At 40.1% G+C, this 21,356-nt stretch overlaps 1 protein-coding gene across 1 annotated transcript in view; it reads left to right on the forward strand.

The window, feature by feature from the left end:
* CNTNAP5 (contactin associated protein family member 5) overlaps window positions 1-21,356 on the forward strand; it is a gene marked incomplete at both ends in the record, with an annotated part of 281,013 nt that overhangs the window by 136,700 nt on the left and 122,957 nt on the right. Inside the window, 3 exons of the mRNA XM_084289311.1 lie at window positions 1,881-2,065; window positions 5,782-5,925; window positions 18,528-18,792. Coding sequence (XP_084145437.1) covers window positions 1,881-2,065; window positions 5,782-5,925; window positions 18,528-18,792 — 594 coding nt within the window. The remainder of the gene's footprint in view (window positions 1-1,880; window positions 2,066-5,781; window positions 5,926-18,527; window positions 18,793-21,356) is intronic.

The raw sequence follows: 21,356 nt of genomic DNA on the forward strand, positions 1-21,356 counted from the left end.
TCAGGGCAGGACTTGCATTTACTGTATTTGGGTGTTTAACTTGGTGTGAAAGCCCTCGTAGCCCATCTAAATAGAAAGCTAAAACAAAAAAAAAAACTTTCCTTTTGTTAACCATGGGGTGAGGGCAAGGAGGAGATTTTCTCACCAGTGCTCTCAGTCTTAATAACTTTGAATAAATAGTCTGAGCCATTTGTGGTTCATGTACACATTGGTTATACTGCTAAAGGCTGGTTTTAATAAAAATGGGAGGTGTAACATTAAGAAATATATGGTATTTGTAGGGACAGATCTTAGACTAGCATTTCTTAGAATCATAGAATGGTTGAGATCAGAGGGGACATCCAGAAACCATCTGGTCCAAACCCCTGCTTCAGCAGGGCCGCACAGAGCAGGGTGCCCAACACCACATCCAGGCAACTTCTGAAGATCTCCAAGGAGGACACTCTACTGTCTCTCTGGGCAACCTGTGCCAGTGCTCTGTCACCCACACAGTATAGAAATGTTGCCTGGTGTATAGACAGAATCTCCTGTGTTCCAGTTTGTGCCCATTGCCTCTTGTCCTGTCACTGGGCACCACTGAAAGGAGCCTGGTTCTGTCTTCTTTGCATTTTCCCTTCAGTTATTTAGACATATTGTTAAGTTCCACCTGAAGCCCTCTTTTCCAGTTCCAGAACACTTCAGTAAGTTTGTCTAGTAAAGAAGTCATAAACTCGTGGTAACAAACTGGAGACACTAAAATAGAATTCAAGATAATTTCTTCTGCATTTTTTTTCTCCTTGTGCTTAATTTTCTTTGTTTTAAATGTTAGTAACAATTTTCCACAGCTCTCTGGGATTTCATTCTTACGTAAGCTCAGTAATTGTTTAGTCTCCAACTCCTATTTTCTTTCTTTTAATTTAGTTTGTTCATCAAATGGTAGAAATGATAAAGTAACATTTTTCTAATTAGTCATTTGAATGTTACTTGGACCAAATAACTACATCTTGAACCCCTGAATATGGGATCCTTTGACTCCATTGATTTGTTCTCCTCTTCCAAATGCTTAATGCTAGAATGAGAATATGGTATAGTTAAAAAAATTATGTTAACTTCTTCCAGGGAAGAGGCTGTGTGAATGCATACTCTCAGATAAGAGTTATTTTCTTTCAACAATAGCCTCAAATTTACAGATTTTGGCTATTTCATATCCTCTGTGTCCATTCATATGTCAGAGGCAAGTATTTTGACATGTGTCAAAATGTGCTTGCATCTTGCTTGACAGTTTTGGAGCATGTTTTCTTTCCATTCTGCTGGGATATTAATACGAAATAAAAATAAAAATAATAAAATAAAAGACACATTCCCTTTAAATGAGTCTCTCTGAAATGTTCAGACATGCAGCCAGCTGTAAAACAGAAGGGTGCTTGAAATCACCAGGGCTAGGCCCTAAATATTTGTATGATTCTTAATCTAAACTTGCAGAGATCTAGAACAGGTTTAAGGATCTCTTAGAACTGAATGAAACACTTGCAATTGTGTTGTTTCACTGACTGTGGTTCTTTTTTTTTTTTTTCCTCTGAAAATGGTCAGGTGTAGTTTTCTTGCTAAAATATAAAAAACACGTAGTTGCAACTGAAATGTCTGGAGTATTTTGTTAGTGTGAATAGACAGCAGACTTTGGTGCAACTCAAAGGGAGCTCTTAAAACAGCAGGGAAAGAAAAGTGTGTATACATGCAGATATAAAAGAGAGGTCCAGAGAGTCTAAGGGAAGCTTTATGATGGGTCTGTTTCTGGGCAGGGCTCCAGTTTGCATTGCTCCTCTCTCCTCTTGAGCCCTAACCCTTGATTTAAGGGCCTGGAATTAATTCTAACATCTTATGCCTTGTCTCTGTTCCTCCAGGGGACTCCAACCTGCACTCCACTAACAGCCACACGTCCGTCACCCTGGGCAGCCTCCTAGATGACCAGCATTGGCACTCAGTTCTCATAGAGCGCTTCAACAAGCAAGTGAACTTCACGGTGGACAAGCACACTCAGCATTTCCGAACAAAGGGGGATTCAGATCACTTGGATATTGATTATGAGGTGTGTGAAGCCTTTTGGTTATAACCTGGGAGATGAGACTGAACTGGTGTAAAATGGAGAAGAGCGGGTAGAGACTATCCCCTTCTATAGGCTGCACCGATGGGCTGAGGTCAACTGCATGAAGTTCAACAAGGCCAAGTGCCGGGTCCTGCACCTGGGGCGCAATAACCCCAAGCAGAGCTACAGGCTGGGAGAGGAATGGTTGGAGAGCTGCCAGGCAGAGAAGGACCTGGGAGTGATGGTGGATAGTCAGCTGAATATGAGCCAGCAGTGTGCTCAGGTGGCCAAGAAGGCCAACGGCGTCCTGGCTTGTATCAGAAGCAGTATGACCAGCAGGGCTAGGGAGGTAATCATCCCCCTGTACTCAGCTCTGGTGAGGCCGCACCTCGAGTACTGTGTTCAGTTTTGGGCCCCTCGCTACAAGAAGGACATGGAGGTGCTTGAGCGGGTGCAGAGAAGGGCGACGAAGCTGGTGAGGGGCCTGGAGAACAAGTCCTACGAGGAGCGGCTGAGGGAGCTGGGCTTGTTCAGCCTGGAGAAGAGGAGGCTCAGGGGCGACCTTATTGCTCTCTACAGGTACCTCAAAGGAGGCTGTAGCGAGGTGGGGGTTGGTCTGTTCTCCCACATGCCTGGTGACAGGACGAGGGGAAATGGGCTTAAGTTGCGCCAGGGGAGTTTTAGGTTGGATGTTAGGAAGAACTTCTTTACTGAAAGGGTTGTGAGGCATTGGAACAGGCTTCCCAGGGAAGTGGTGGAGTCACCATCCCTGGAAGTCTTCAAAAGACATTTAGATGTAGAGCTTAGGGATATAGTTTAGTGGGGACTGTTAGTGTTAGGTCAGAGGTTGGATTCGATGATCCTGAAGTCTCTTCCAACCTAGAAATTCTGTGATTCTGTGATTCTGTGATTCCCTGTAGGAGTAGAAGACCCTGAGCAAAGCAGTCAAAATACCTTTCTGTGACTCAGATCCATTCATATCTGGGGATGTGATGCTGAGTATCTGGCTTTAGGGAGCCAGAGTTGCACAGCCAAGGAAGGATCGAGCAGAAGAAACATCTTTCCTGCCCAGCAAACCCAATGCTGGTGTGCTCCCCCACGATGAGGCCAAAGTGTGGAAAAAAAAAAAAAAAAGTGCTGTTTGTATCACTCCAGCAATTCGGTTCTTCTGGCTTGTAGTGAAAAATACCCAAAAACAAACAAACAAACAAAACCCAAAATACTCTAAACCAAACATAAATCCCCACCATTATCATCATATCTATATGCAAAACAGTTCTTCATCTTATCTGTTCCTCCTGCATATGCACACCTGCTTGCAAATTATTCATGTTAATTTTTATCCAGACACACTTGTCTACCAAGTCTTGCTAGCCCATAGGGCACAGGGTTATGCTTGCACAGTCAGAGCCATCACCTTGTTCGGATGCGTTGAACTGGCATGGTTCATTGCTCTGAGATCAAAAGTTTCCTCTCTGCACTTTGGATTCATTTCTCTTGAAAGACCAATTCCCAGTGTACCTTAGTGACAAACATTGATGGCTTGGCAGTGGCAGGTGCCTGCTCTCTGCTCCTCTCATGTTCCAGCTGAATTTCCCTTCCTTACATCTCTCAAAGTGCTGAAAACAGAGTCTGTCCACCTGTTAAAATAATAAAAATATTAAAATAATAGAGGAAGTAGGAGAAAGTTCCTAACCATTCTGGAACAGCTACAGACTAAACTAGCCAGGATCAAAGCTATATCTGCTTTTAAGATGGAGTTGGGGAAAACCAAACACTTGAGTCATCAGCTTTCCTAATTCCAGAGTCATAAAATTCCTTGCTTCCTTCTGCAGGGTTGATGCCAGCTAGGGATAACTCAGGCTCCAGTGTAATTTGCAAAACATTTTTCCAGATGTTCCAAAATAGGGAGCATGGTGAAGATCTTCAACTGGTGTAAATCAGCATGTCAGCACTGACCTCTGTGGCATGTTTTCTTTGCATTTGCACTGAAATGATCTTTCAATTGAACATTACAGCAATACATTCAACTGAAAGTTTATCTCAGCACACTTTGGGGATTAAAGGCCTCACTGAGGGTAATACAACCATTAGTTTTGTAATTAAAATTATTACCAATCACCAAACAAACTGTTTTCTTAATAATGCAGTGGTATAATGAATATTGATTTTTCTTCTGGTTTTGAAACCCAGTGCAGAGTCCCTGAGTCGGAGACTTAAAGAATAGAACATGAAAGAAGGAAAGTCTGGTGCTTTAAGGAAAAACTAATGATTCTTACTGGGAAAAAACAAACAAACAAACAAACAAACAAAAAACATCACTACCCACAAGCCCTCATGCCAATAACAAACCTGCAAGTGATATACAATATCAGTCTGTTCACTCTTTATTTCTATGAAATGATCAATTAATACAACTGAGGTGCAAGTTCATTAAGGACTTGTTTTCAAAGAAGTGCTGTCAAGGTTATCCAGGGAGGTTTAATTTGCTTATTTATCCTGGCTTGCTAGGTGGAGTGGGAGGAAAAATAACCCCCAAATTTCCCTTTACTTTTGTAATGATGAGCTGAGCCATCAGAAGTAGTGACAGAGGAATACGGCTGACTGCGTTCCAGCAGCCGTCAGTGTGCCTGCGGTGCCGCACAGTGCTGTGTGCCCGTGCTGCGATGGATGCAGCAGGATTGCAGCACAGCTCCCAGCACACTGGAAGCACTGAGAAGTGCAGTGGCTGCAGGATCTTTGCCCACATTGTGGGCAAAACAGTTGTGATGCTGCTGGCTGTAATGGAAAAAATGGAAGTAAACAAAAAAGCAGAGGTGCCACTGCCAAGACATTGCAAAAAAAAACAAACAAACAAACAGTGAAGCTGATTAGATATGAGCTGTCTAATCTGGAAAAGGAAAATTGGCTTATCATAAGCTTTGTTTTTGTGGTGTTTTGTCTTTTTTATTGTCTTTAGGATTCTAAAGCAATTGTGTTCCAAGGATTTGGGGAACTGTACTTCCTTAGTCTCTTTGTTCTCTGGAAATTTTAGCCCTCTACTTAAGTGATGAGTTGTAATCTGCACAATACTAACTTATTTCAGTACTTAGATAACAGCATAGCATAAGTTTTGTTCAGTTGTGTAAACTGCTGTACTTTTCCATTACACTGTTCATTCCCAAATACTGTGTGTAAGTCTTATAAAGCCCATGAAATTTAAGGCAAATTTAAGGCAAAACATTTGCAAGATGTAAATGGGGTAGTGTGTGTGTGTGCTACTACCCTCCGCTGGCTGAAAGCAGAACTGTTCAGATACATGGTGAGTGGAAAGGGGAAACTCTGGCTGTACACCCGGTGCTCTGTGAGCAGAAGGAATTTATTCCCCACATTGCTCAGTGTTTCCTGCTTGGTGACAGCCTCCAGGTCAGAGGAACCACAGGTTGGAGACCGCTTGAAAATTTGGGTGTTCCTGGTGGGGGACTGCTTATAGCAGGTTGATGAAGTGGTGTTTCATGGCACGTAAAAGCTATTTCCAAATCGCAAAGCTGTCTGCAGCAGCATTTCTCCAACAGCTGCAATACTACACTGTCTGTAACTGGGCCCTGCTCTGTGCTCAGAGATGATGCTGTTGGTGTGCTGTGTCCCTGAGATAACATCCCAGCTGGCTGTATGGAGTGGGGCTCTGCTGTCTTCCTTTTGGGGTGGTAACTAAATGCAGTTCTTGTTCTTTCCAAAAGCTCAGCTTCGGAGGCATTCCTGTCCCAGGGAAACCGGGAACGTTTCAGAGGAAAAATTTCCATGGGTGCATTGAGAACCTTTATTACAATGGAGTCAATATCATTGACCTGGCAAAAAGGCGCAAACCTCAGATCTATACTGTGGTAAGAGACAATGATGTCTGCTTTCCTTCTTTACTTCCCTGTTGGTGCTGCTGAATGAACAGAGTTCAGACTTAGGTAGCTATGGGTATAATTAGCTTGTTAAAATTGTATTGCTGAGGCTAGCACCACCCAGCACTGACTACTATGGTGAGACTTGTTGAAAGATACATGTATAAATTAATATATTTCTCTGACTTTCCAAGTATATGAGAATTTGGATCAACTTTTAATTTCCTTTTCCATGATGAAGATGTGTCTTTCTGATGGCATGATAGAAGTCATAGAGAATTTTTTTTATGATTCTCAGATAAAATCCTACGTTTTGAGCCATTCCTCATTACTATTGCTGAGTAGTAAAACATTTTATTCTTCTGTGTGATTTGGTATTATAGAGACAAATAAATGTTTTTCTTACTAACAAAAGTATTTTCCTTTTTACCGCCCCTTATGTTCAGTGTGTTATTGGCAGTTCTGGAAAAAATTGACCTGGTTCTAGTGTCTTTAAATGGGGGAGAGTGGAGCTGAAGCAAAAGGAATATGTATGTGTGTGTGAATTACAGTCTTATCCAGCCTGCTAACATAGAGTGTACAAGTAACTTCATATCTAACAGTGTCTTAAATTACAAATATGTTTAAATATATCATGGGCAAAATAAACTACATTTTATTTCATAGGAAAGGAGAACAGTATACTCTCATTCAGTGTTCACAAATTTTGCATGATTCAACTGTTTGTTTAGCTTGTGCCTCACTCCCACACCATATTTTAATATTAAGCCTTTTGGCTAATACTGTGTCTTTGGAGAACAAGGAGGCAAAACTGCTTCTGGCTTTCTTGGCATTTTCATAGAAGAGACTGAAGCTGCAACAAAGAAAGCCCAAAGTCCAAGAGAAGTCCATATCTTTCCTACTGTCCCTGCCTGGGACTAAACTGAATGCACAAGGAAATGGAAAACAGAAAGCTGATAGGTGAGAGGTCCTGTACAGTGTTGTTGGCTGTTAAGACTCTGCTCCAGGATGCTCCCCTGGCTTGGGACTAAGAGACTGCTTTAATAACCTCAAGTTTGATTGTTCTGACTCAGGACTCTAAGGTACAGATCTTAGGTACTGTGTTAAATTGCTCTTCTCCTCAGCTTAGTTTTTAAGGGGAGGAAAAAGTCCGGGCCTTTTTCTTAGGTTGTTAGCTGTTTGTTTTGACAGCTTGGTGATGTGAAGACCGTCATAAAGGGGAAAAGGAAAATTTTGTAATGTGCTTTTTCTCTGTTGGGTATTGTCTGGGGGTAACATATCCCTGAGCAATGAAACTCTTTTATCACAATACTTAGAAACTCTTTTATCACAATACTTTGCCGGAAGTGCCGCGCTGGGCGGCGCCATGATTGCCGGCGGGCGGTGAGGAGGGCTGCTGCGGCATGGTGCACATCACCATCAACCAGTACCTGCAGCAGGTACAAGAAGCCATTGACAGCAGAGATGGACAATTTTGTGCAGAATTGGTATCGTTTAAACACCCTCATGTCGCAAACCCAAGGCTTCGGCTTCCATCTCCAGAGAAGTGTCAACAAGTGTTGGAACCACCGTATGACGAAATGTTTGCAGCCCACTTAAGATGTACTTACGCCATTGGAAACCATGACTTTATAGAAGCATACAAGTGCCAAACAGTTATCATTCAATCTTTCCTGCGAGCATTTCAGGCACATAAAGAAGAAAACTCTCGCTACAAGAAGGACATCAAGATGCTTGAGCGGGTGCAGAGAAGGGCGACGAAGCTGGTGAGGGGCCTGGAGAACAAGTCCTACGAGGAGCAGCTGAGGCAGCTGGGCTTGTTCAGCCTGGAGAAAAGGAGGCTCAGGGGCGACCTTATTGCTCTCTACAGATACCTCAAAGGAGGCTGTAGTGAGGTGGGGGTTGGTCTGTTCTCCCACATGCCTGGTGACAGGACGAGGGGAAATGGGCTTAAGTTGCGCCAGGGGAGTTTTAGGTTGGATGTTAGGAAGAACTTTTTTACTGAAAGGGTTGTGAGGCATTGGAGCAGGCTGCCCAGGGAAGTGGTGGAGTCACCATCCCTGGAAGTCTTCAAAAGACGTTTAGATGTAGAGCTTATGGAAATGGTTTAGTGGGGACTGTTAGTGTTAGGTCAGAGGTTGGACTCGATGATCTTGAGGTCTCTTCCAACCTAGAAATTCTGTGATTCTGTGATTAGTTCAGCCAATTCTAGATTGAAGGTCTAGGAATCTTGCTTCTCTGGTCAATTTAAAGTAAAGGGGAAGTGCCCCCATCCTTCGATCTCCCTCACAGAAGTGATGATTTTAAAGAAAATGTTTTAATATGCTGGATGCTCCACTGCATTTTGCAAGGTCTGTGAGCTGTTATGTTCTGTGTCTGTGACAGTTTGTTTACACACAATACATAAAAACGTTGCCACGAATGTCTCATGTTCTTGTCTGAACATCCTTCTATAGCAAACAGCTCCTGCAAGTCTGGTGTCTTCCAATATTCTTTCCATCACAACAATTTATCTCTTCTGGCACTTTTCAGGTACTTCCAGCCATCACAGATTGATCTCCCTCTCCCGTCCTCCTGCTCTTCTCGACCCCTTAGCAATTTACTTACTCAATTAAAATAATTTGTTCTTGCTAAATGTAGTCTTTTGTCTGCCAGATTTCCTTTGCACTAAATGCTTTTACTCCAAGTTCATTGAGGTTTTCAAGCAACAATCCATATCCCCAGGGAGCTACAAGCTTCTCCGCCTTGTGTCTCTGTAGTTGCTAAGGTTTTCTGGAGTGGAAATGCAATGAAAGGAACAGCATAGAAGTTGAATTAAATACATCAGGTGCTTTGAATCGCTTCTTCTAACAACCTGTTTTGTACTTATGTTTTGTCCCCTCAAGCTGGAGATCACCAAAGAAGGTTCTGCATGGTTAGTCCCCATAATATCTTTGTCTCTAAGAAAAGGTATTTGAGGACAACTGACCAATTTCAGATTAATGCTCAGAGACATTTTTTGCCTTCAAAATGGAAGCAGCCTTCAACATTCAGTCTCTGTTTCATTCTTTGTCCATTTGGGAACATTGACACAGTCAGTGAGCCAAACTTATGGGTTATCATACCCACCAATTTTTGTTTGTTTGTTTTACTGTTGACATCTTTCACAGAATTAGGAGAATGATAAATCAGTTTTAGAGGTATACATTTTCTCTTATGAAGAAGTTCTTCACCCATATAAATAATGGTCTCACATCAGCTGCATTTAAAGTCAGAGGAAGAAACTACAGGTTGTCAGTGACAGAGTACTGCTCTGTGTCATACTCATGGGTGGTGGATGTGATTATCATTCTGCCTGTTCTTTTCTATAACTCATTTGCAGTTGTCAGACTTGCAATAAATCCCCTTGAGAAAACATCTCAAGATAATGAGGTAGACTGTCTCTTTTGAACTGGAATTTGCCTTCAGAATTTCCTTTTTGTATTGTCTGAAGTTTAACCCCTCTATGGCCCTATTTGGCTAGGCTGTCTGTATTCCCCCTGGGTTTCTTCTGTCCCTAATGGCATGTTGTAGGGTTTTGTTTTGTTTTACTTGTTTGTTTTTTCCCCTTCCCTAGGTCCTTTTGTGGCGAAATAGCAGAAGACCTTTTATTTACTCTCTAAGTGGTTGCTGGTTTTAATTGCAAGAGGTTTTTAGAAGTTAAATTTCTGTAATTACCAATGTTGTGGTCCTAGGGTTACACCCTTGGGGAGCCTTTGCAAAAGCTTTAAAATAAAATTTCAATACCTTTCCTATTACTAGCTGCATGTAGGTTCTCACCACAAAAAAACAAACAAACAAACAAACAAACAAACAAAAAATTCCCATTATGACGAATTGTACAGCTTTCATTCATTCTTCCTGAGCCAGTAGTTAGGGGCAGGAAAATATGATAAAAGGTGCACATTTACAAGAAATAAAAGGTAGTTCTTCACAGAAGGATATTTGAGCTCTTAATATCTGAGATGTTGAAGTCCCTGTTGAAGGATTTTGTGCATGTTAAGGGTAGATGCAGATTTAGGAGGAGACTGGACAAGGTCTAGCAAGAGCAATCCATTAAAGAATTCCAATACTAAGTATGTGGAAATTATTTCTGGCTGAGGGATTAGTTCAGTGGAAACTAATTAAAGGCTCAGAGACTACTAGCAGGAAATATAGGGTATGTGTTTGTTGTTCTAGTACTCTTCTGCAAACAACTTTCTATAGGCATTAGTAAAGGCAAGATGGACCTTAGGTCCCAGTACAGCTGGGTATGTGAGGGTACAGAATTAGTTTTAAGATGATGCTCGCACAAGTGTCTGGTACCACTTGGCAGAGGGCTGGAGGGAAACCCCGGGTTCATACAGATCTTACAGCTGAGAGTGGGTGAAGTTAAGTAGCTGTAACTCTGTACTAAATCCAGGATACTCTGTCAGAGCCCTCTGGCCACTAGTGTCTACCTATAGCTCTATTCGGATTGTACCTTTAGAAACTGCTCTAATGTGAAGATCTGTGACCAGGGTTTAAGACTTTTCCTGTCTCAATTATTTTTGATGTCAAAATAGGAAGTTGTCTAGCTGAAGGAAAGAAATAAAGAGGTCATTAAAAACTGCAGTTTTGATCTTCTCAATGCTCCACCCTACATATTCGCTAAAATTGTGGAAAATGCTATCCCATTTTTTCTTCCATTACCTTCGCTTAATATGAATTGGAGCTATATTTTTATTTAGCAGACTAAACCCTACACTGACTTGAGAGGAGTGCACGATATTTGAAAAGCAGAAGTTGTCAGCTCTCAGATATGCTTGAATTTCTACATCAGCCTTCCATGTTGAATCTGGGACTGACAATTCAGCATGGCAAGGGATGTGATGACATGTAAATGCATCACTGTGGTGCCTCAGGGAAATAACCAATTGCCAGCATCAAAGAGCAAAGAAAGATACCTAGTGACAGAAGAATGTAAACTAATAATTCATTCCCTTTATAGAGAATCCAAACATGCTATTTTATTAAGCTGATTTGAGATACCTTCATCTTGAGAAGAGTTTGCTTGTCTACGCACGTCTTCTTCAACCAAAGTGCTCTTGTAAGTGTTGATATATCTATGAATATCAGGCTGGTAATTCAGGAAGGCTTCTACTAGGGTTTGGAGAACCAGGAATTAGATATATAAGACATTTTTTTTTTCTTGTTTAGTTTTTCATCTGTAACTAGACTATAGGAAATATATATTAAAAAAAAAAACAAACTAAAAAAACCAACAACAACAAAAAACACTGTTTGCAGACCTTTTTTACAACTTCCTGTAAGTCTAAGTTGAATTTATTTATTTATTTTAAATAAATCCAATTATTTGATGAAAGTGCATATGTCACATGCACGTTAAAAAAAAAGAACAACTGAATTTGCTGTTCTTTTGACAAGGTGGATGAACTCAGATTCCCGGAATATTTGGTTCCTGTAAAAAATATCTTTTTATGCTTTCTTTTGTCTTTTTACCTGCTCTCCCAGTCTTCAGATGAGTCTCTTTCACATCATATCAGCAGTATAGAACAGCAAGAAAGTCTGTGTAAATAGCATTCATTTTAAGGTCCCATTTTATTGTTGCTGAATGGTGTAACAAGATTGCTTTGAAAGAAATTAAGTGTGTCACCTCAATCAAGGCCTTGAAATAAATTCTATTTATATGACAATTTTCCCATTGATTTCACTTGGCTTTGTCTACAATTCTAAAGACTTTTTATTCTGTAAATATTTAATCCATCATCTGGCTGCAATAATAAACTCTCCTTCTTGATAAAAAGGTTTCTTTGTGTTAGGATTTTGATAGTTGTGATGACCACAAGAGAAACGAGTCTTTCAGGGAGAGATACTATATTTTTATAACACTAGTTGACATATGCAGAAAAAATGACAAAGTTTTGAACAATCAAGGCCTTTTGAAGGTATCAGCCTTCAGCAAATTACAGGTTAGAAACAATTCTTCAGAGTTTAATTTATCACATTATGTAGATAGTCAAATTGAGTGAATAGGGTGGTTAGTTCCTGCTGAGCAGAGGAGGATGTTTCAAGAAGGGATAAGGCAGTTAGTCCCTGTAGGAAAGCAAGAGAGATGGCTAATTATTGTCATAGGAGTTAGCAAGTGGTAAAGAAAGTGGTGGTGGTAATGTAATTTATTCCAAAGTTTTAAATGTCGGCTTTTTTGAGGTCTTATTCCAATTGGTAAGGCCCAGGGAACTGCCTGGTATTTGGCTGCCTGGAAAAAAGGAAATGGGCAAGCTGATGCCCATTGGTCAGGGCCCTGGAGTACAGGCAATTCATACCAACCATTGAGACTTGTGTTCTGCTATGACACACAAATGACTGGAGTTTAAAATGGGAAAATCTAATAAAGAAAACTACCAACAATAATAATAATGAAAGCTGATCAGAATTGCTTTCTATGCATTTTTCTATTTTGATGTAGATGTGGCTCTGTTTTAATAATACTGCTACTAAAAAAAATAAAAATCTCCTTGCTTCTGTGTTTTGTACCAGGTAATAAAACCTAATAAGATGTAGATCAGCTTACCCTGAACTGGAACAAAAAAATGTGCTTGAATTGTGCTAATTTTGCCAGTTTAATTTAAGAAATCTATCTTAGTCACTTCTGGCAAGGTGAATTTGAAAGGCTGGCTTCATTCCTGCTTGTTGTTCAAAGGAGAGAGAATATTAAGTAATCTATATTTTGTTTGCTTTTCCTTCTATACACTTTTCCTCCTTTTCCTGTCTCTTTCTAGCTAAAATGATGTATAATTTTTCCAAAGTAACTCTATATTTGCTCTCATCTTTTGCCAGCAACACTTAGCTATTCTATCATATAATGAAACATTAATGTACAGTTACTACTGGCATAAAGATGGTCAGATCCTATGTTCCACTGCTGTTCAGTGACCTAGTCAGCTTAAGAATGTAAGATAAAGAATATCCAGAAATGTCTAGTCATGCATCTCATCCTTGGTTCTGCCACAGTCACAATGTTTCATTTTTTTGTTAAATGTTTTTTGTTTTTGTTTTCTCTACATAGGAACATTATATAATGAAAAGTTAGTAGGATATAGCCTTTTATTGACACACATGATACCTAGGGTGAATGAAGGTGGGAATTCTCTATCATAAGGGTGATTGATACATGGAGGTGTTAATTTCAGTGAAACTTGGTCCATGAAAGCTTTCATGTTTCCATAATGAAATTTAGAGCACAGAAAGAGAAACCCACACCACTATAGGAACTTCTCTGAAAGTCTGAGCTTCTCTGTTGGGATGAACTACTCGGTCATTCAGAGAACAGATCCTAATTTAAGTAACAACATGCATCTTGGTGCTACCATATCACATTTGAAAACAGTTTGCAGTGGCATGCGAGTAGGCTAGAGCTGGTATCTCAGTTTGATTTGCTTTTTGTTCAGTGCTTAGCAGTGTTTTGACTTGAAAAGCTTTTAAAACCAATGTAAGTCTCAATGTAAGCCTCTGCCTGAGGTAGTTAATTTAAAGACAAGCTTTGAAAGCACATCCCCCATTCTTGAAATCCAGTTACCCATAGTTGAATGAGTCTTTCATCTTACCCTTTTAAATTTGCATCAGTGATCACCTTTTTCTTCTATTACTCTCTTTACAAATCCATCTGCAACCTCATACTCTTTGCAGCCAGTAGACCTTCAGTTTCCAACCTGGAGGTATTCTTGCCAGTTTATCCTCATTTGTATCTCAGCCAGGGCTGGGATTTTAGTTCCCTTACCTGTCATATGAAATATTCCTTTCTAACCCTCTGCAGAAAACAAGATAACCTTTTTATTGGATAGTATCCACAGAATGATTAATGAGGAAGGTAAGTGCCCATTTGATGCTCTAACCTGCGGGTAGAATGAGAGCTCAGAAATACTCATTTATTGTTCTTCCTGTTCAAGCTGTGATCTTGGCCTGTATCCTTTGGTAGGCTAAATGTTGAGGATTTCAGTTCAGCTGTCAATTTGAAAAATTTTCCAAGCACATATTACTTTTGATTAGTACTCCATCAGAGAAAGGTGGATGTGTAAGAAACTTGTGTCCAATTGCCCTGGCTGTGTTGTAGCAGTCTTTTGTCTTCATCCAACAGTACATAATACTAAATGAAGAAAGGATAGAAAAGGCTGAAATGGTTCATTAAGATTATACAAGTTTTATTGAAGTCCTACAGAAGTCACTAGATAGGCTCCAGTCAGTTTCAGATCAGGCTTATGGCTCAGAGGGTCGTCTTTGTAATCCACTTTTATCTTCATCACTTAGCAACTGTGTTCTTTTGTCCTTTTTTTAATAGGAGAGGTTCTGATTCTTCCTTAAACAGCTGTAACATACTGTTTCCTGTTCATTCCACAGCTTGCTTAGAAAAGAACAACCTCTGCAACCGTACAGGTCCTGCAGAAATCTGGGGTTGATTGCACTCTTGTCTTAAAAGTCCATTCTTGAATGTCATGGCAGTCATTGAACAAATTGTGAATATCTCCATTTAATTTATAGGTTCAGAAGGTTTCTTGTGTAAGAATAGTAACTCTTTTGGAAAGATTTCACTGCTTATTAGAGGAGTCATTAATCAGTCTGGAGATGTTGGACTCAATGGAATTCTCAAATGCCACATGATAGCTGGAGTTCCCAGCAGCTGAGTAGAGCTGATAATCTTCTTTATTTTCTCTAGGGGTTAGAATCTTCTTATCCCATTTCCTAGCCAATGAACATTTACTTTTCAGTTAAATGAGGTTCAATTATAAAATCAAGTGTCTGCCAGAAATCTTGCACGTACCCTGGAGAATTCCAGAACTGCTTCCAATTAAAGGAAATGCTCCTGATCAGAGAGGGAACTGCTTACTTTTCTGACAAGGCTTGCTGCAATAATTTGAGAATACCATTCAAGGCAAATTGAATAGTTTTTCTTATAGGAACCTATCCCACTTTGGTGAATGAAAAATTTTCAAAATAATCTGCTAGGATTTTCAAAATAATCTTCCAGGAAGTTAGAATTATAGAATGGGTTCTGTTGGGAGGGACCTTTTAAGACAACCTAGTTCATGGTAGGGCACTGGATCAGGCTCCCCAGGGAAGTGGTCACAGCACTAAGCCTGCCAGAGTTCAAGAAGTGTTTGGGCAATGCTCTCAGACATATGGTTTGATTTTGGGGTGGTCTTGTGTGGAGACAGGAGCTGGACTTCATGATCCTTGTGAGTCCCTTCCACATAAGGATATTCTACGATTCTTCCTTGTTTCCCCCGTGAGCTGGCTGAGGGGACCCTCATGATGGCATCCTAAGCTGCAGGTGAATGGAGAAGATGGCTGCTGGCCTACTGGCAGAGTGCTCTGCCCTTCTTGTGTGGAAACTGCTGTGCCACTCCTGGCTGCTAGTGCTCCCCAGGGGCCTGTTCTACATGGCTTCCTGCTGCCTGAACCAGCTGTACGCCCAGCTGGCACTGCCCAGCTCTCATGAGATTGGTCACCTGCAGCTGGTGCCTACATGCACAGAGCTTGAGGGTGTCTGGGCCTGGAAGCTCCCGTCAAGCAACCCCAGAGACCTTGCAGGCCTGGCACTCTTCTTAGCAGGCTGCAACTGTACACAGAATATTGCAACAAACCCTTTAAGCTTTCCCACCTGCTTGTTCTTGTGGCAGGTGGGATCACACCTTCACTGTCTCTTTGTACTCAACAGAGAGGCTACAGTGCATAAAGTCTCTGCTGTCTGAACATGGGGGGGAGAGCATAGGTCCTGCCTGTATGTCCCAACAGAGACAATGGGTTCACTCCATGCTCTTGCTTGCAGCTCAAGTCCTAGTACACTCTTTCTGTATGGATCCCAGGTGGCATGAATAACCAGCTACTGCAGATGACTGAAGAGTGTTGCTGAGTTTTTGAAAGGGTTTAGGACTAGTTGCATATGTTAAGAACCTTATATCAAAAAGAGGTGGAAACTTAGCCTTATGTTTGAGCCCATGCACGTGCATCAGGGATAACTTGGTTTAAAACTGATTATGTTACTGCAAACAGCTGAAGTGATATTGACAACACAATGTCTCTACTACCTTATTTTAAGGTTATCTGAAAGTTTATTGTGCATTGCAAACACTTTTTTTTTTTTATCTCAGCATTCACCTTCTTTGGCACCATTAAGTCAGTCTAGTTATAGTTTGTTCTGTTAGTATGTAAAATCTGCAAAGAACTTTGAGACAAAAATCTTGTCTGAATTTTGCAAATCCTTCCCTCTACAGTCTTGCATTTTGTTACAGCCTCCCACTGCTACTGAAGCAAATTAGATACTTGAGTGCAGACTCAGATAACGTTTGAAATTTCCTCCAAGCTCCACTGTTATGTATTTATAAGATCTATAAATGTCTTTACTGCTTTGTGTGGAGATACTTAAATCACTATAAATGCCTAAGATTCCCAAGATTTGTCATCTCATTTTGATTTTGTAAACCTTTAAAAAGCTCTAGAGAAAGTTACATATATTTGCTTATATCATTGCAGTTGACTGCTTTGTGTAATTTGTCTATCTGCTTTGAATTTGATTGAAAATGGAGGTACAAATACAGCAACAATAACAAAAAAAAAAAAAAAAAAAAAAAAAAAAAAAAAAAAACCTGTGGCATCTATTCTGCAGACAATACCCAGCAGGTAGCAGAAACTTTTAAAAGGTTGAGAGCAAATTTCCATTTTACTTCCCACCTGACTAATGTTCAGATAAGTTTGGATAAGCTTTGGATTATATCTCAAAACTCATTGTAACATGATATACCCATGGATACCTTTTGCCATTGCTAAATCTGCTATGTAGCATTCTTCACATAACAAGGCAGGGAATACATAGATTGATATAGATATATATCTGTCAAGGGCTGTTTCATGCAGTGATAAATTCAGTCTCTTTCTGGCACTTTATTTATTTTCCATTTTAAAATAAAGGGTAGAAAGACATTTGAAAGCAATAGGGAACCAGTTCCATCAGCTGTTTTAGATTTCAGAAAGGAATTCCCCAAGCACTGCGCAACTTCCTACACATCCATCAAGTGCTGTTCATTATAATTATCCTGTTAGAGAGAGATACCAGCTCTGATAACAAGTGGTACTATGGAGAAAGCCTTTTACTCTTTTTTTTTTGGTATTTTATAAAGCAGACTAGTTCAAAGCAAGCTGGCTGCAACACTTTCCTGGAGTGGCCTTGAAAGACACAGCTCCTTGAATGTATTCTGGCTTTATATATTGTTAAGATTTTACTATATGGCTTGAATGACCTAGTTGGGTAATCTGCAATGGCTGAACAAAACACTGGAGTTGGTTCATTTATAAACTACAGGGATACATGCTGGTGCAGATTTTGCTGACTGCTGTGAGAAAATGTGGTGCTCTTCTCAGCAAATAGCATCATTGGTTTCAGGGTTGGATGACTGATTAAGTTAAAGACCATTTAAGTTTGGTGTTGAGATAATGTTGGATTTCACTGCTCTTGCTGTGTGTCAAATGTTTTAATAATTCCTCAAAATTCCCCATGGAAATCATGAGACCTACCATCAGCCAGTAAATCACACAAGTATTGTATTATCCCACTTATAAGTACTGGATCTGAGAGACTTTTAGCTTGAATTTTCTTATGATTTTTTTTCTTATGAATCTTTTCAGAATAATCATTTATTAAAAAAAAAATAAAAATATGTTATTATTTAAGTTGACCATTGTTATTTGGAATAGCATAGGGGTGTGTCACCCTGTGTAAAAGAAAATGTGGCCAGTGTACTACTACTGGAAGTTGTATATTGAATATTTGAAACATGGAACATGTTTCTGGAAAACTGGAAATGTGCCTCATGTTTGGTCCCATACGATACATTGAAGTAAATGAGGGAGACATTACTTTTAAGGTCATATAGCTTCGGTGTAAGTGGGCAAAAAATATTGTTGTTAACAGCTACATTTTGGTTTATATTTAAAATAAATTTAGTCTAGTTCCTTTTTTTTTTTTTTCTAATTTGCAGCTTTTCTCATTCACAGTTATGTAATCCCATCAGTACACAGTCATTGTGTGGGACCTTTGTGTCACATCTTGCAGCACATGAAGGCTCAAGAGAACTTGCTAGTAGTGCTTTGGTGTCAGTTCCTGAAGTCAGCCTAGATCCAAATGACATAAAGCCAAACTTGAGCTTGAAATGGGAAATATTGGGAAACACAGAGCACAGGCAGCCATGTGGAGGTGGTCTGTCTGGGCTAACACTGACCTGCAGCAAATACAGACATGAACTTGATACAGAACATTTGGAGCATATCTAGATCCTTCTAAGAACTGAGATTTGGAAGTTTTTTTGTTTGTTTGTTTGTTTGTTTTCTGCTTGGGGTGAACATACAAATTTGAAGTCATGTATGTTTTCCCTGAATGAACAAATACATTTCCTAGTGAGTTCCAAAGGTTTTTGTCTGAATAAAAATACCTATTTCCTATTACCTAGCACCAGTAGAAATCCAATGAGCTTATTTAAATACTTTTTTTTTTTTTGATGTCTGAAAAAAATATGTTAACAATGTTTGCTTTTTATTATTTGCAGGGGAACGTGACCTTTTCCTGCTCAGAACCACAAATTGTTCCCATCACCTTTGTCAGCTCCAGTAGAAGCTACTTGCTACTGCCTGGCACTCCTCAAATTGATGGCTTGTCAGTCAGTTTCCAGTTTCGAACATGGAATAAAGATGGCTTACTCCTGTCCACTGAATTGTCTGAAAAGTCAGGATCTCTCTTGGTTTACCTCCACGGTGGGAGATTGACACTACTTATTCAGAAAGTGACAGAAAACCCTGTGGAAATTAGTGAAGGTACTTTATTTTTGTTTTCTTTCACCCATCTCTCTTTAAAATACAAAGGCTCGATGCCACTGGAAGAAAGGATAGCAAAGTACAGAAGCACCAAATCTTGTTTTCTGTTTACAATTTTTTTTTCGCACTTTCCAGTAGTACCACCACTCTGTGCAGTTTGAGGAAGATCTGAACGCGTAGAGTTGGTATCCTACGATCTTCAGACTAATTCTACTCTACACTTGTCTCTGTGTTTTCAAAGTCCTGCTAAATTTTCTTCAGTCAGGTCACATGCAGACCTTCATGATTCTTGTCCTCACATTGTGCTGAAGTAAGCTGGGAGCCAGCTTGGCAGCTATGCTTTTCACTAGTACAAGTTAACACAGCCTCAGAGCTGATTTTCTTCATCTGGCTGTTGCTTTACACTCTCCTTTTACACTACACACAGAAGAGAAACTGACCATGGGCTTCCTCTCCTCAAACTCCCTCACTGGCATCCTAAGCCAATTTGCAAGCTGCTTTGTGCAGCTGTAGGGATGCAAATGGGTGAAATGTTGCTGCCTCTCTGACCTAAAATTCTGGGGAAATTGTTTGTAAGCATTAAACAGGCCAGCTGTGTTTCGTCTCCAAGAGACAAGGCAACAGTTTCAAACTGTACAGCAGAGCAAGGACCAGGGCGGCCCAGCTGTCATCTCAGTGTGACCTATATATGCCATGCTGGTTTCCTGAGCAGAAGTATTCTAGCCCAGGGCTGTGCACGTCTCATACTACTATGCAACCATGCTGGGTGGGAGTCCAGGAAATTCATTTCCACGCAGGCTGAATACACAGTTTCCAAACATGAATGTATAATAGACTTGATGGAACTCAGAGGTCTGAATAATAATAGTATTTTCTAAAAAGAACATCTGTTTAAAAATATGTAATATAAAATATTCTTGGTGCAGACTAAAAGAGTGCAGTTGTGTCTATTAAATGAAATACAGAGAAAATCTGACAGAGTTGTCAAAGCAGAGCTGCTCCGTATGTATATTTCATTCCCTTTTGTGATAGAAAATGAGGCAGCCTTGCGTCTGTCCTTATTCATGTGGATTGTTACAGCTTCAGTTTGCTGCAACCAAATGTTGAAAACTGAATTTCCAGCCTTTATTGCAGTCCTAATTAGATTGACAAATCTGAGATGATGCCAATATTTGTTTGGGTGTACTTGTTTTTATGTAGGTCTGAAATCATGATCCTGAGCCCAGCCTTTGGTGCTATCCAAAACATTGCTAAACTGCCTACTTACACATGGAAAATGTGCAAAAATTGCAAGTGCCACGTCTTGCAGATGTTGATACGCACAATAAACTCATGCTTAGTCAAGAATGGACCTGGTTTTGACCCAAATGTGGCCTATTTTTTCTTGACATCTTTTCAAACTTAAACACGGTATTTCATAATGGACTTGTTCTAGCTGTAAACTCATCCTTTTTTTTTTTTCCTTTTTTTTTTTTTTTCCCCCTGGGAAACTGGCGTCTTATTCTATGGAAATTGCGTGTGCGTTAGCAGCCATTACTCCGGAAATAGTCTCATTTTCAAATTTGTAACGAAATGGCTTTTAATACACATAACACCCATAATTTTTTTTATTTTGTTTTGAACTGTTCTCACACCTCTTTGTGTCACTAAGTGCTAGTTTGTTTCTTCTGAAAGCTACATTAACAAAAAATATCCCATTAGGGAGGGGAATAAATGCTAGTTGTCTGAGCCTGGTCTCAGAGACTGCAGCTTGATGGTAGCGTACGTCAAGGTGTGATTGGTTTACTTTTGGTCTGCACCACTGTGTGAGAGCTCAGAGATTTGCCCGCTGCTTTTCATGGTTGTCAACGTAGAGGATGTGGAGTTTCTTTGTATCCTTGTGGTGCTATTTCAAGAGCCCCAAGATGCAACGTTGATTGTCAGAATATGAAAACGGAGGTGTTATTTCCCTGTTACTTTGCATAAAAGTATAACAGAAAGAGGCTACCCAGTACTATAATCTCCCACATCCCTTTAAAGGTTCCTGGACACAGCAACAATCCCAGATCTCAGAAAACCCATGTCAAAATCGAATATATATGGGCACATCCATCAATAAGAGTGTGTGCTAACTTAGTGCTGAAGGGTTTTAAGGACAGAAGTCCTACTGAAACATATTGGGGGTTGTCAGCTTTCATAAGGAGACTGAGAGAAGTTATGACCATTTCACTGAATCTAATCCTCTGAAATCTCAGGTATGCATTTAGTCCTAGAAGTTTAGTAGAGATCTCTGCACAATCCTGTGAGCTACAAGCATTTCCCAACAGACTCAAAGTAATCACAACCACCCTCTCTCTTCCCTCCCCCCTCCCCCCCAATGTTAATAGTGTACTACCAAAAAGGTAAAGGGCACAGCAAACATGCATGAGTGCCTGCAGTATAGCAAGCAGGTTGGATCAAAATGTGCAGATGATCTACTTAAATACTCCTAAAAACTTTCCCTTTCTTGGACCTTCTATGCCAGTTTACTTTCAGAGGCAATGAGTTCTTTTCAGCTGCTGTTTTTGCCCATGTTGGGTTCTGCT

Source organism: Netta rufina (genome assembly GCF_964035555.1).
Source record: "Netta rufina genome assembly, chromosome: 6".
Taxonomy (NCBI): Eukaryota; Metazoa; Chordata; class Aves; order Anseriformes; family Anatidae; genus Netta; species Netta rufina.